General features: G+C 42.5%; 1 protein-coding gene across 21 annotated transcripts in view; it reads left to right on the top strand.

Moving 5' to 3' along the window:
• Positions 1 to 14,103, top strand: part of Hdac4 (histone deacetylase 4) — a 289,492-nt gene that overhangs the window by 179,280 nt on the left and 96,109 nt on the right. For 19 of the 21 annotated variants that reach the window (XR_012447440.1, XR_012447441.1, XM_074072154.1 and 16 more), the window contains one exon: positions 3,619 to 3,769. Coding sequence is in view for 19 of the 21 variants with exons in the window: in XM_074072154.1 (XP_073928255.1) it covers positions 3,619 to 3,769 (151 nt within the window). In the remaining 2 variants the exon portion in view is untranslated. The remainder of the gene's footprint in view (positions 1 to 3,618; positions 3,770 to 14,103) is intronic. The other 2 variants (XM_074072160.1, XM_074072165.1) reach the window with 1 other exon arrangement.

Raw genomic sequence — 14,103 nt, 5'->3', positions numbered from 1 at the left:
CAGTGGAACGGTTAGGAGGGGGAAGTAGAGTGGCAGAAGTCTTGTATGGCAGCGTGGGGGCCAACTGTGGCGCGTGAGCCAGAGGAACAACAGGATTGTGGGGGAGTGGCAAAAGTAAATCCCAGTTACAAGGGGTTTGAGGGCTTTTTTCTTTTTGTCTTTCTTCCTTTTCTTTAAGTGGAAACAGGACAGAGGGCCTATTCTATCTCCTCTTGAGTGACTGGACTCTTGTTGTTTACATGCTCAATTAATAGTTGACAGACCCAGTCCTCATCAGACCCAAATTTTGGCCAAAAAGCCAAAGGCTTTAAGATCAGTTCTTGGGTCCAGATAAAACAACAGTACTTAACCATTCTTTGTTTCTTTTTCCCTTTAGTACAAGGGCTATCGCCCCAATATTTTGACATCTTCCCTAGGGGGTGCTCAGAGGGTATTTTATCCTGGTCCTTTGTTTTCCGTCCGTCCTCTTTGCTGCCTGTATTTCCCATTTCTGGGAAATAATTCAGGTTGACTGCACTCTATCAGGATCTCAACCCTCCCTCTCTCCCCCACCCCGCCTTTGCCTTGGAGGTTTCTTGCACTCTAATTCTCTTTTGCTTTGTCTGTCTCCAGCCGTATCCCTCATGGGAGCTTGAGGCACCTCTTGGTAACTGGCAGATCAGTGTAAGCTGCTGACCTGGATTAGACTGAAGAATCTAATTTCACCTTAAACAGTGTGAGGTCACCTCAGAACTGCAGATCAGGACTCCACTTTCCCTTCGTGTCATGACATGTCTCATTCACACATCACACAGCCTCCAGTATCCTAACCACCAAGACATGATCACCCCTGTGACATTTCTTGTCTTGGTTTGGGCACAAAACTTATGTGGTCATTGTGGTCCCTGTCTTCAGAGCTCTTTTACCCACATTGTCAAGAAATTTTGGAGTTCAAGTTCATTTGCAGATCCGGAAAGTTGTTGCCCTTGGCCCAACCTTGGGGCTGCTGCAACAAGGCGGCAGGACACGTCTTCCAGGAGAAGGGACGAGGGGGCCCTCTTCCTGGACAGAATGTAAAATCCCGGACGAGCCTCAAATTGTTGGAATTAAAGACCCTCCGCTGCCAAAAACAGACACACAAGAGACAGAAAGTCTTAAGGCAATTTCTTTTGCTCAAAAGGGTACAAGCATGTACATACTGCAGCTGAGCAGACACCTGAGCACAAAATGGCCAACTGTGGCTCCTCCTTGTATCTCTGATGTAGTTGTACCTGCCCCTAAGCCAGGATTTGTCCAGGTCAAAGGTTCACAATCTCCCTTGATTGACTAAAAAGGCTTGGGGGATGGGTTAGGGCATACAGTTTGGCAGGCAATGGAGTAGTACAGGAATCCAGAAAAAGAAGCAAGTACCCTTTAAACATGCAAGTCCCCTAAGATGGTGACCTGAGGAATTTTTAAATAATCTTAGAGGGTAACAAATACTTTGATAGACAAGATCATTTTTCTTACACAGTGAGTCGTGCAGGGGCTATGGCATAATGCCACTTCCATAGCAATGGGGCAACAAGGCTGGGGAGGCTGACCTGGCAGGTTGTGAGGACCTAGGCCAAGTTTGCCTGATGAGGCAGTACTTGAGGGGCCTCTGACTTATGGAATGGGTCTGACTTTGGCCCCAAACTGTCTGTGGAAAGTATTATGGCCTAGGAGTCTGCTTGGGGCCTCTCCAAGCTGGATTGGTATAGAAACTCCATCCCATCTTCACTTAGCATGCATAAGTTGGAGGGCCACAACATTGCTCTCCTGCAGGTAGCTCTGCAACTATCTCATGGTGCATAGCACTTTCATGTGCGTACATACTTACAGGCACAACACACTTAGATTGCAGACATAAATGTACAATACACTTGGACACATGTGCACATGCTTGTCTTCATTGCCTGAGCCGGAAGGGCCATTGGTGAAAGCTCTGCTCTGGAGCCAGCCTGCCTGGGCTGAAACCCTCAGTCACCAGACACTTTTGTCCTTTTGTGCCTTGGTTTCCTCCTTTGTAAAGCTCCTCCTAAGTCATTGTGAGGATTCAACTCTTAAATATAAAGCACTCTGATGGGCCTTCAGTACATATTAGCTACTATTATCACTGCCCTCTGTGTTTTGATCGGCACTGTAGTCTGTCTGTGAATGGCCAAAAGGATGTTTTCATCTGTCCTTGTCCTTAGAAACTGAGCACTTAACAGTGAAGGATAATGCTTGTGCATTAGATTTTTGCCATACAAAGTTCTGTGGGCCACCTGATTGCCAGTTGCCTGGTCACTGATCCTTGCCCACCCTTCTCCCTTCCATGAGGAAGCAGGGCCACAAAGCCACCACAGGTCATTCCCAGTGCATTGTGTGTTGGGTCAGTAAAGAGCAGAGGTGGAGATGCTGAGGGTTCTGCTGGGCTGAGAGAGGCCCTGGGGAGGGCATTTACTGAGATTGGAGGCAGTGACTGGGCAGGGCTACTCTTGCTGACCTCCTCCAACACAGTAGTCAACACAGGGTTTGGTTACTAGTGAGGCTGAATGTTTTTCCTATTTATTTTTGACCATTTCTAGAATCCCTTGTTCTTTTTTGCTCACCTTTTTAGTAGGCTGCTTGTTATATCCTTATTAATTGATGGCAACCATTTCTATGTAGTTTATATGTGTGTCATAGATGCTGTTGTATTTCTTATTTATATTTCTATTAATTTTATTTATTTATTATAAAGGCAATTTTAAAATTCCATGTCATCAAATGTGTTTTAGAATAGGAGTTCTCACTTGTACACAATAAGATGCCCAGCTCATAGGTATGCTGTTGAGTGCTTTTTGACAACTGTGAACTGCCCTGGGAACCTCCCTCCCTCCACGTGGTGGTAGATAGTTCATGCATTTTCTCTGCCTGAGTCCCCTTTCTTCTGATCTTTGTGGTCACACTGTAGCTATTCCTGTTCTAGTACTTGATGTATGTATAGGAGCTCTCAATATCAGCTTCTTTCCCCACTTCCCAATGCATCCTTGTGCCAACCTTGGCCCTGTCGACTTTGCTTGTTCAGTGAATCATCCCTGTGGTTTTGTGTGCTGGTAGTTGGTGTGTTTTGGCTGAGCAGTATTGCCTCGTGTAAATCACACAGTTATCTCTGTGGTCACCTTGAGAGCTTGAACTGTGTCCAGGTGGGGTGGTATGTGAAGTGTGTACATGCTACTGTATAGACCCTTGGTGGATGTGCTTCCACACTGCTTAATGAGTCCTGGGATGAATTGCTAGATCTTATGGCAACTGTGTTCCATGTCCTAAGAAAGTGCTCAGCAGCTTTCCAAACTAGCTATACCATTTCACACTCTTTAGCACATTCTTAAAGTGGCATCCCAACTCACAGGGTTGCCTACTCTTCCTGAGTGTTTTCTAGCAGCAGTCCAACAGTGTTCATATTCATCTACCCACTTAAAGAGAGAATGTGTTGGTTTCAGTAGCCTTTCTTCATCTGTGGCCACGTTAGTTAGGTGTATGGGCTATGTATACAGAGTGGTGCCCACAGAGGCTGCAGGGCAGATGGCAGGTCCACTGGCTACAGGGTGTCATGGATCTCCCAAGGCTCTGACATCTGTCCTTCACCCACAGCAGCAGCAGGAGATGCTGGCCATGAAGCACCAGCAGGAGCTGCTAGAGCACCAGCGCAAACTGGAGCGGCACCGCCAGGAGCAGGAGCTGGAGAAGCAGCACCGTGAGCAGAAGCTACAGCAGCTCAAGAACAAGGAGAAGGGCAAAGAGAGTGAGTGTGGGGCCAGGGGAGGGCAAGGGAGGGCAGAGGGAGCAATCACAGGACTGATTGTCACTAGGAAAAAGGAAAGGGAGCAAGCGTTCCAGGGGAAGGTGGAAAGGAGAAGGCTAGGGAGGGCAGAGGGGGCAAGTACACCGTGGGCCTGGGGGAGGCAGTGGAGGGCAGGAGGGCAAAGACAGTGTGGGACTAGGGGAGCATGAGGAGAAGCCAGCAGGGCAAAGAGAGTGCACGGAGGAGGGCAGAGGGTGTGATTACAGCAAGGCCAGTGGAGAGCAAGGGGGGTGGGCAGGAGCGCAGTGAGAGTGAGTGCTACAGGGCTGCGGGCCTCACCTTAGCTACACTTCCCTAGTCACTTGTTCTGGGTTCCTGAGAAGCATCTCTGGAGGGGGACCCATCAGTCCTTGTAGGAGCATGTCAGTGTACCTCTTCCTGACTCTGGAGTCACAACCATTAGCCGCAGAGTTGAATCAGACAGAGTACCTGGTTTTGTCTTCACCTGAAGCCTCAGGAAGAATCCACATTAACCCCTCCTTAAGGGGCACTGGTGCACCTTTGAGTTGATTTCTGTCATTTTAAGGGTTATTCCTTAAGGGGCACTGGTGCACCTTTGAGTTGATTTCTGTCATTTTAAGGGTTATTCCTTAAGGGGTACTAGTACACCTTTGAGTTGATTTCTATAATTTTAAGGGTTATTCCTTAAGGGGCACTGGTACACCTTTGAGTTGATTTCTATCATTTTAAGGGTTATTCCTCATAGACTTACAGAAGATTAAAAACCACAAAGCACGCTAGGTGCATTCTGCATTTCATCTGTGAGGTCTGTGGTATGTTTTTCAAAGTACTTTTCTTTCAAGAGCATCTTCTAAGTGCCTGTGTGAGTTTGTAGGTGAACTCGCAGCTGAGGAGACACAGCTTCTGTGGCCAAGTGGCTTGCTTTCACACTTGCTCTTTTCACTTGGTCTTGCTCTCTGTGGTGGTTGTACCTGTTTATGTTGAAGATAAGCATGGTCAGCCTCCTTCTACAGAATGCCTGCACTTGACACTAGCCAGGAGGCCATTCTGTTTGTTGTCTTCTACCTTTGGAAGGTTAGAGGGCCTTGTCACAAGGAGAGGGTCACCATGCCATTGTCACTGAGTGCTCAGCCACGGGACCTAAAGCCTTTTGGGCTGGAGCATTTAAGGATAGTGTTCAGCATGACAAGGCTCCTTGAGTCCTGGTGTCCTATCTACCCACATGCTGATTTACTCTGAGCCTCTCTCCCAGAGTGTATGTGTGTCTTTTTCACTGGCAACTGTTGTTTTAAAGGACATACTTAGGACCTGTCCCCAGAGTGATGGACTTTTCACCCAAGACTCTGTGTTCTCCACCCAGGATACCACGGCTCAACCAAATTTGTTTTCCGTGGTTCTCCTGATTGAAGGTACGCATTTGCCTTGGGTGACAGGATTGCCTCTAAGAAAGCAGAAGTCTTTACACCCCCTCCATCAAAGAGGGAGGGAGCTGGGCCTTGTTACTCACCTCTTCCTGATCTGCAAGTTTCTGCTAGACTCTGGGCTTCAGTGCACAAAGTAGCCCCTGACAAAGAGGTTGGGGTTATGTTTATGTCACTGTCACCTACAGAGTGGAGGTCCTTCTACCATTGGTACGTGACAGGGATGTGCAAATTTATATAGTTCCTCAAATTCTGTGCAGTTGACTGACAATGTATTTGGTAGCTACCTGTGACTCTTGAGTATTTCTTAGGAAAAATATTTTCAACTTATTCTTAAAACGTTTTGAAAATTTCACCATTTAAAATTCTTAGAATTGAACACGTATAAAAGAATATAAAACGTTATATAAAGCATAAAACAAAATCCAGAGGTATCTGACAGTTCAGAGAAAAAGATATTTGGGTTTCTTGTAAAGCTTTTACAGAAACCACTTGGTCCCAGCTCCTCCCCCAACTAGCTTCACAAGGTGTTAGAGTGGCACATGCATGTGTATTTCTCCCTAGTTTTCATTATAATTTTATCATTTTTGCATCCATAAATGATGTACTTTTCATCCTGTGTATGTATTTTAGCATTATGTTAATGGGATCACAAAATGGTTCTTCTTTGCAGCTTGTGCTTTATTTCCCTTGTTTCTGACTCCTATATTATGATAGGGATGGGTATGATGTCATTCATTTATTTTCACAGCTAGGTAGCATCTACTGGTGAGTGTTCTATGTTCGTCATGGTCTCCATTTGACATGTTCCCAGCATTTGCTATTAGCAAGAGTACTGCTGTGCCACGCCAGGTGTCTCTTTGGCATGCCTTTCTCAGTGGCAGAGTGGGCCACAGGACATGCAGACTACTTGTTCTACAGGTTGTCACAGAAGCAGAACCAGTAGGGAATAGATTCTATAAGATGCAGGGTGAGGACTTGACTTCTATGATTGTGGAGCTCACCAGGCACATGACGGTCTGTAGAGCAGACCTTTAGATGGATGGGCCTTTAGGGGTACAGGCCTTCAGGTAGATAGGTTTTTAGGTGATCAGCCTTCACATGGTTGGGCCTTCAGGTGGATGAGTTTTCAGATGAATAGGCCTTCAGGTGATCAGGCCTTCAAGAGGATGGGGCTTCAGGTGTTAGACCTTCAGGTGGTTAGGGTTTTCAGGCCTTTAGGCCTTGTGGTGGTCATACCTTCAGATGTTCATGCTTCAAGTAGATAGGCCTTCAGATGGACTGTCAGGAGGTCAGGCCTTTGGTTGGACATGCGTTCAGGTGGGTCATGTCTTTAGGTGGCTAGGCCTTCAGATGAACAGGGCTTTTAGATGGTTGGGCCTTTAGGTGATCAGGTGGATGAGCCTTTAGGTTGTCAGGCCTTGAGGTGGTTGAGCCTTTCGTGTAGATGAACCTTTGTCTGAATGGGTCTTTAGGCAGACAGACCTTCAGATAGTCAGCCTTCAAGTGGATGGGCCTTCACCTGGATAGGCCTGTAGATGGCCAGGTTGGAACTCTTAGGCGTAGGTGTGGGAAGCCTCAGCCAGTCTGCTGCAGGCCTTTCATCTGGCAGAGTCAAGGCCATCCAGATGACCTTAAGTAAAGTCTAATCTGTGCTTTCCTCACATGTTAAAAAAAAACCCTCAGTGTAGCACCTGAATTGGCCTTTGACTAACTGGTTGCTGGGCCTAGCTAGTTGACTTATCCAAAGGCTATCCCACCAGATAAAGCCAGTGTTTTCTTAGGTGTTTGCATCTGTTCATTTTTCACCCAGTACAGCTTGCTCCCTATAAGCAGGGACAGAAGGAGTGGGAGGAGCCCTCCCCTCAGAAGGGACAAGGAGCCTTAGGGAGAAACACATGGCCCTTTCCACAGAACTGGGACTGGAAGTGGGTCCTGGTGACACCGCAGAAGCTGAGCTCTTCCTTCTGGATAGAGTAGAGCCTAGGGTGAAGGGGTCAATGGGTCAGAGTGTCACTTCTCAAGGGCTGCCCATCCTGGCGATCATGTTGGAGGGGCAGGTTACAGTGGGGCTTAGGAGAGGTGATGGCACCCATGTTGCTGAGCAGGGAAGGGTGAGATCTGTCAGGCTATAGATGTCTTTGGAAGGGGGAGCCCTTCCAATCCTCCAGGATTTGCCAGTCTTGTAGGCTGAGCCGTTAGACAATGGAGTTGCTAAATGGTCTGACCAAGATGAGAAGGTCTGAGGGAGGAGTGACTAGGGTGAAGTCCTAAGTCTTCTGTATATGCTCAGCACATAATTCCAAATCCAGCATTGTGAGCCAGCATGTTACTCTTGCATCTCTATAGGATGCATGGCCATGCCAGTTAGAGAGCCACCGTCTTCAGCTGCCACACTTGCTGTCACACTCACTTTCTGGTCCAGCAGCGGCAAATGACGTGGGAGAGCTTTTCCCCTATGGGGGCTTCTATGTGCCTAATATCCACCTCATGCAGTTAAACCTCAAAATCCTTTATCTGCAAATACTGTAAATGGCTAACCATTTTTACAAATCATTTTAACAAGCTTTTGTTTGAATTTTAATCTCCATCTGTACCACAGCATACGATGTGTATGCTTATGGCATTCTTGTAAAGTCTGTTATTTGAAATTGTTTTAAAATCTTTTTATTGGTGTGTGATACACACAGAGAGATGTAGATACTCCTCAGGGCATAGGGAATCCCTAAGGAATTATCAGGAATACTCACACCCAGGTAACCTCCACTGGGCACAGCAGCCAGGGCCCAGCCTAGGGATTGCTACACCTTAGGGCACGCCTGTCTTTAACATACATACCTGGTGCCTCGAAGTTCTCAGTGTAGTTCTAGCATTTCATGCTCCTACCAGCCATGCAAGAGAGTTCCTGCTCTCCTGGCCTCCCTAGCCAGTTACTTCAGTTCCTCTGGGGAGTGAAATTTTCTGGTATCTGCAGCTATCATTTCACATGCTATTGGCTGAGTGGGTGGCCCCCTTCATGTGAAGTGTGTGTTCAGGTCTTTTGCACGTTTTTCTGATGAGTTGTCTGACTTTTTCTTGATGTGGAGATGTTCTTTCTGTGATCTGGAATCAAGTCCTTTGTCAGTAGTGTGTGAACTTAATCTTTTCTTCCCCTCTGGGCTTCACGTTTTCACTCATACTGATGTCTTTTAAAGCACAGAAGTCCTCATTGTCCTTTGTATGTTTCTGTGTTGTGTTTAAAAAGTCTTTCCCTTCTTCAAAGTCTTGACTATATTCTTTTTGTCACCTTGCAACACATGTGGATTTCCATTCTAGCAGAACTGAGCTGTATGTGGTGTGACACGGTGGTTAGGATTCAGGGATTCTTTCAGGATGTTCAGTTGGCCCCACTTAACACCTCTTAGTAAGAACTGAATTCCTGTACCTGTGTCTCTTTCCATGCACCCATTGGTGATGTCAGCCCCTCTGCCATCCTTGCATCAGGCCAATGTGGTTTTAATTCCCACAGCTTGGAAGTGCCTGCCAATGTAAATCTTCCCTCTTTGTCTTTCCTATTCTTGGCACTTTGTATTTTCATTGAAGTTTTATAATTGATTGTTACCATCTAAACGGATTATTGGGGTCTTCTTTGTGATTGCCCTGACTCTGTGGGTCAAATAGGGAAGACTTGATATTTTTGCAATTTTGATTATTCCTAGTCTTAAGTATTTATTTAACTCTTTAAAAATTTTTCTTAACAAGGTGTTATAATTTTATGTGCAGGAGACTTGCATATATTTTAGTACACATATTTTAAACCATCGGATGGTTTTTGATGCTATCGTGAATGACTTGGTTTTTGTTATTTTGAAAAGCAGTTTGAAAAGGTTGGTTGGGCCCAGCAACCTTACACAAACCCACATGTTCTAATTAGCAGTAGACTGATTGAGACTTTCAACATATAGAATCATATCATGTATAAATACTGACAGGCTTGTTTCCTCCTCCTAGTTGGACTGCCTTTTATGTCTTTTCCTGACTTTCTTTATTGAATTGTCTGGGACTCCACTAGAGGGTTGGACTCAAGTAGTAATGGCAAACTTCTTTGGCTCCCTGCTTTGTGGTTGAGTGCCATGTGTTCTACAGGGGCTTTGTTCACACTTTATTCATTTGTTTGTGACAGGTCCTCTTTATCAGATTATGGAGACATCCTTTCTGATGCTAGTTTGCTATGAGTTTCAATATGAAAGGGTATTTGATCGTTTATAGATTTTTTATTAGCATATAATTATGCAAAGGGGTTTCATAGTATTATTTCCATACCTGCATATAAAAATCAAATTTACTCCCTCTATTACTTTTTCTTATTCCTCCTCACCCTCTGTTTTAAGCTATTTTAATTGGTTTCATTATTCTATCTCGTGCATATGCTATAAAGCACTTCAAACATATTTGCCCCTCCCTACCCTCTCTTTTCACCCTCCTGCCTCCCATTGGTTCCCTCTCCTAGTCCTCAGATTTATACTCAAGTCATTCATTTTATCCGAGGTGTAGATTCTGCATATGAGAGAGAACATGTGATACTTGTCTTTCTCAGGTCTGTCTTACTGCATTTAACATGAGGATATCCAGTTCCAAAGAACCTGATTTCATTCTTCTTTATGGCTGAAGAAATACCCCTCCGTGTCTGGGTGTGTATTCTTTGTTCAGCAGGTGATGAACACCCAGGCTGGTTCCATAACTTAGCTGTTGTGAGCAGTGCCACAACAGACCTGAGTGTTGCAGCATCCCTGTGGTATGCAGACTTACATCCCTTTGAATATATGCACAGGAGTGGTATCGCAGGGTCATATAGTAGTTCTGTTTTTAGTTTTTGGGGAACTTCCCTACTGATTTCCATAATGGCCGGACTTGTTTACATCCCAACTAGCAAGTATATAAGGGATCCATTTTCACCCTGCATCCTCGCCAGCATTTGTTGTTGTTTGTTTTCTTGATGACTGCTATTCTGACTAGGGTGAGATGGAATCCCTGTGTAGTTTTGGTTTGCATTTCCTTAATGGCCAAAGACGTTGAACATTTCTGTATTTACTGCCCATTTGAACTCTCCCTTTTCAGAACTTTTCCTAATTCACTTGCCCGCTTATTATTTGGATTATTTGTTTTTTGGTACTTAATCTTTGGAGCTCTCTCTGTATTCTGGATATTACTCCTTTATCTTATAAATAGTTGGCAAAGTTTTTTCCAGTGGGTATTTTTTTTCTTGGTCCTTTTTTTAAAAAATTATTTTCATACTAGGGGGTACATTGTGACATTTTTATAAAAGTTTAAAAATATATCATAGTTGAATTCACCCCCTTCATCATTCTCTTTTACACCCCCCCCCCAATTCCTGGAAGAGTTTCAGCAAGTCACATTTTTTTCATTTACATACATGTGTATATAATATTTACACCATATTCATCCTCCTACACCTTCTCCCCACATCCTCCCCCTCCCTAATGGTACCAACCCCTCAGGTAGGACCTGTTCTTCCTCCTGTTCTCCATTTTAGTAAAAAAATGACACTTTTGTTGTTTAAGGTAGTTGTACAGGGAGTTTCCTTGTGACATTTCCATGTACATATGTATTAAAACCTGAATTGGTTCATCTCCTCTATTTTTCTTCTTTCTACCTTAGTCCTCTTCTTAAGGTGATTTCAGCAGATTTAAAAATTCTTTATTCATTCTTGTTTAGGAAGTACATCAACCATATTCACCTTTTTTAACTTCCTTCTTTTATCATCCCTCTCTCACTAGTGACCTGTCTTTTCATAATATTGCTTATATTTGTATTAGGTCTGTATTCTACATATGAGAGAAAGAATGCAACCTTTGGCTTTCTGAATCTGGCTAACTTCACTTAGGATGATGTTCTCCAGTTCTAAACATTTACCTGCAAATGACAAAATTTCATTTTTCTCAATGGCTGAATAAAATTCTGTTGTATATAAATACCACATTTTCTTAATCCATTCATAGTAGTGGGGCATCTGGGCTGTTTCCAACCTTAGCTATTGTCAATAATGCTGCAATGAACATGTGTGTGCAGGTGCCTTTATTGTAACCTGACTTACATTCTTTCAGGTATATCCCTAGGAGTGTATTGCTGGATCATATGGCAGTTCCATTTTTAGTTTTTTGAGAAGCCTCCATACTGTTTTCCATAGTAGTTGTACTAATTTACATTTCTACCAACAGTGTATGAGGGTTCCTTTTCTCTCACATCCTCACCAGCATTTGTTGTTTGTGTTTTTTGATGATAGCCATCTAACAAGAGTGAGGTGGATTCTTATTGTGGTTTTGATTTGCAATTCCTTTATGACCAGGAATGTTGAGCATTTCTTCATGTGTTTTTTGGCCATTTTCAACAAATGTTGCTAGGAAAACTGGATATCTGCAAGCAGAATAGCAGAAACTAGATCCATGTCTTTTACCCTGTTATGAGTATCAACTCAAAGTGGATTAAGGACCTTAATATAAGACCTGAAACTTTGAAGCTAGTGTAGAAAGAGCAGAGAATACACTCAAATTATACCTATTATTTCAATGACTTCCTAAATAGAACTCAAATGGCTCAGCAATTAAGGGAAGAGATTGACAAATGGGACTACATGAAATTTTAAAAACTTCTGTACAACAAAGGAAATGGTCACCAATCTGAAGAGGCTGCCGCAGAATGGGAGAGAAATCTTTGCCCGCTACACATCCAGGGGATTAATAGCCAACATATACAGGGAGCTCAAGAAACTAAACTACCAAAAAATCAATGACCCTGTGAAGAAATGGCCAAATGAACTAAACAGAGCTTTTTCAGTGGGCATTGATTTTTTAATCAGATGTTTATCATCTTTTGGAGAACATTTTATGATTTTTCTCTTGCATTTGGTTAATATGGTAAATTACATAGATTTATGTGAACAGAAATTCTAGCTCATATTTGGACCAAACACTCTCGAATTGGTCATAATACTTTATTTTTATGTACTGCAAACTTTGATTAGCTAATATCTATATGTTTGCAGCCATGTTTATGAAAGATACTGTCCAGCACTTTCTTTTCTTGTAACATTCTTGTCAGGTTTTGACTATATTGGCCCCAAATTGAGTTGAGCATCATTCCTCTTTTTGTATTCCCTGGCAAAGCCTATTTGACATGGATATTAGTTTTTCTTAAATGTTTTTTGACATTTACTCTGAAAGCCATCTGACCTTAAGGTTTTCTTTGTGTAAAGGTTTTTGATTACTGATTCAATTTTTGAGGTAGTTTATGGGATATTTATCCTCCTGGGTTGGCATATGTAAATTGCAATTTTGAAGTGATGTATGTAGCTCATGTACATTTTAAATTTTGAGGTGTTTATTGCCATATCCTTTGCTAATATTTTTGATAGCTGTATGATTGATAGTTTTTACCTTTTATGTTCCCAATATTGTCCATGTGGCCTTTCCCTTTTGGTGGTGATTTTGTTTCACTTGTGTTTTTCTTCATCAGTCTCTCCTGAGCCTTATCAATTTTATTGGTCTTTTCAGAAAACTAACTTCTGGTTTTATGGTACAACCTATTGAATATTGTTTTTCTATTTCATGAATTTCTACAGATGTTACTATCTTCTATTTTCTGTATCTTTTTTCTCTTTAGCTTTGTGAGACAGACACCTAAGTCATTGATTTCTCTTCTTGCATTTCATAGCTACAAATCTCCCTCTAAATACAACTTTATAACTATATCCTATTAAGTTTTGATGCATAGTCTTAACAATGTCTTTTAATTGGTTTGATCTATTTACATTTAATAGATATATTGCTATGTTTATACTTAAATCAGTCTTTGTAATATTTCAGCTCTAATCATCCCAGTTGTTTTAATTCCATTTTCTTGATATAGGTTTGATTTGTTATAAGTGATAGTTTTCCTTTACTTGCAGCTTGGTAGGTAGTCATTATTTTGTCATTCCTTTTCTGATTATGCTTGGGTTCCAACGGCCATCTTTAAAGCTATCAGTGTAATCTAAATTAGTACTTTTGTCTATTCCAAGACAATGTAAGGATCTCATGATCCTTTGATCACTTTGGATTTGTGTGGTGAATTGACTTGTGTTTATATTTATATTTAAAACTCACCAGACACTGTTACCAATCTGCAGTTAGGATTTACTTACACATTTGTCCTTCTTCCACTTTCTACCCAGTTCTACATGTCTGAACTTTGATCTGTAGTGACTGTCATAATTGACGTTAGTGAAAGTGTAGTGGTGATGAATTTTTGTATGCAATGTGATTTCACATTAATCTTTGAAGGTTATTTATGCTGAGTGTAGAAACTCTAGGGTCCTACTTATTTTCTCTTAGCACTCTGAAGATACCATTCCCCTACCTTCTGACTGTTCTCGTTAATCTCGAAAAATTAGCTCTCAGTACTATTGTTCCTTTCCCAGAGAATCTTTTTTCCCTCTGGCTTCTTGTATTATTTTCTCTTTGTCTTTGGTTTTGTGAAATTTTTCTCTTTGATGTACTTAACTACACAGTTAAGTTTCTTTTGTTTTTATTTATCATATTTATTATTCATAGTTCTTAAATCTGTTTTTTATACTTTTAGGAATCCTTAGAACTGATTGTTCTTGGCTTTCCTTTTAAAAAGGAAACTGGTTTTGCCCAACCAGAAAATGTGAGATCCCAGTCACACCTGCACTGCTCCTTCCCTGCACCTTCCCTGCACCTTCCCTGCACCTTCCCTGCACCCTGTGTTTCCCTGGCTCCTTGGGTGTGCTTTCTGTTGTTCTGTGCTTCAGGAGGAGCGTTTTGTTTTCTTGCATCTTCTGCTTTGCTAACTTGTACCTCCCAGTAAAAGAAATTGCTGCTACCCCAGCCACTG

Source organism: Castor canadensis, chromosome 4, assembly GCF_047511655.1.
Source record: "Castor canadensis chromosome 4, mCasCan1.hap1v2, whole genome shotgun sequence".
Classification (NCBI taxonomy): Eukaryota; Metazoa; Chordata; class Mammalia; order Rodentia; family Castoridae; genus Castor; species Castor canadensis.
This window is presented reverse-complemented; position numbering and strand designations above follow the sequence as displayed.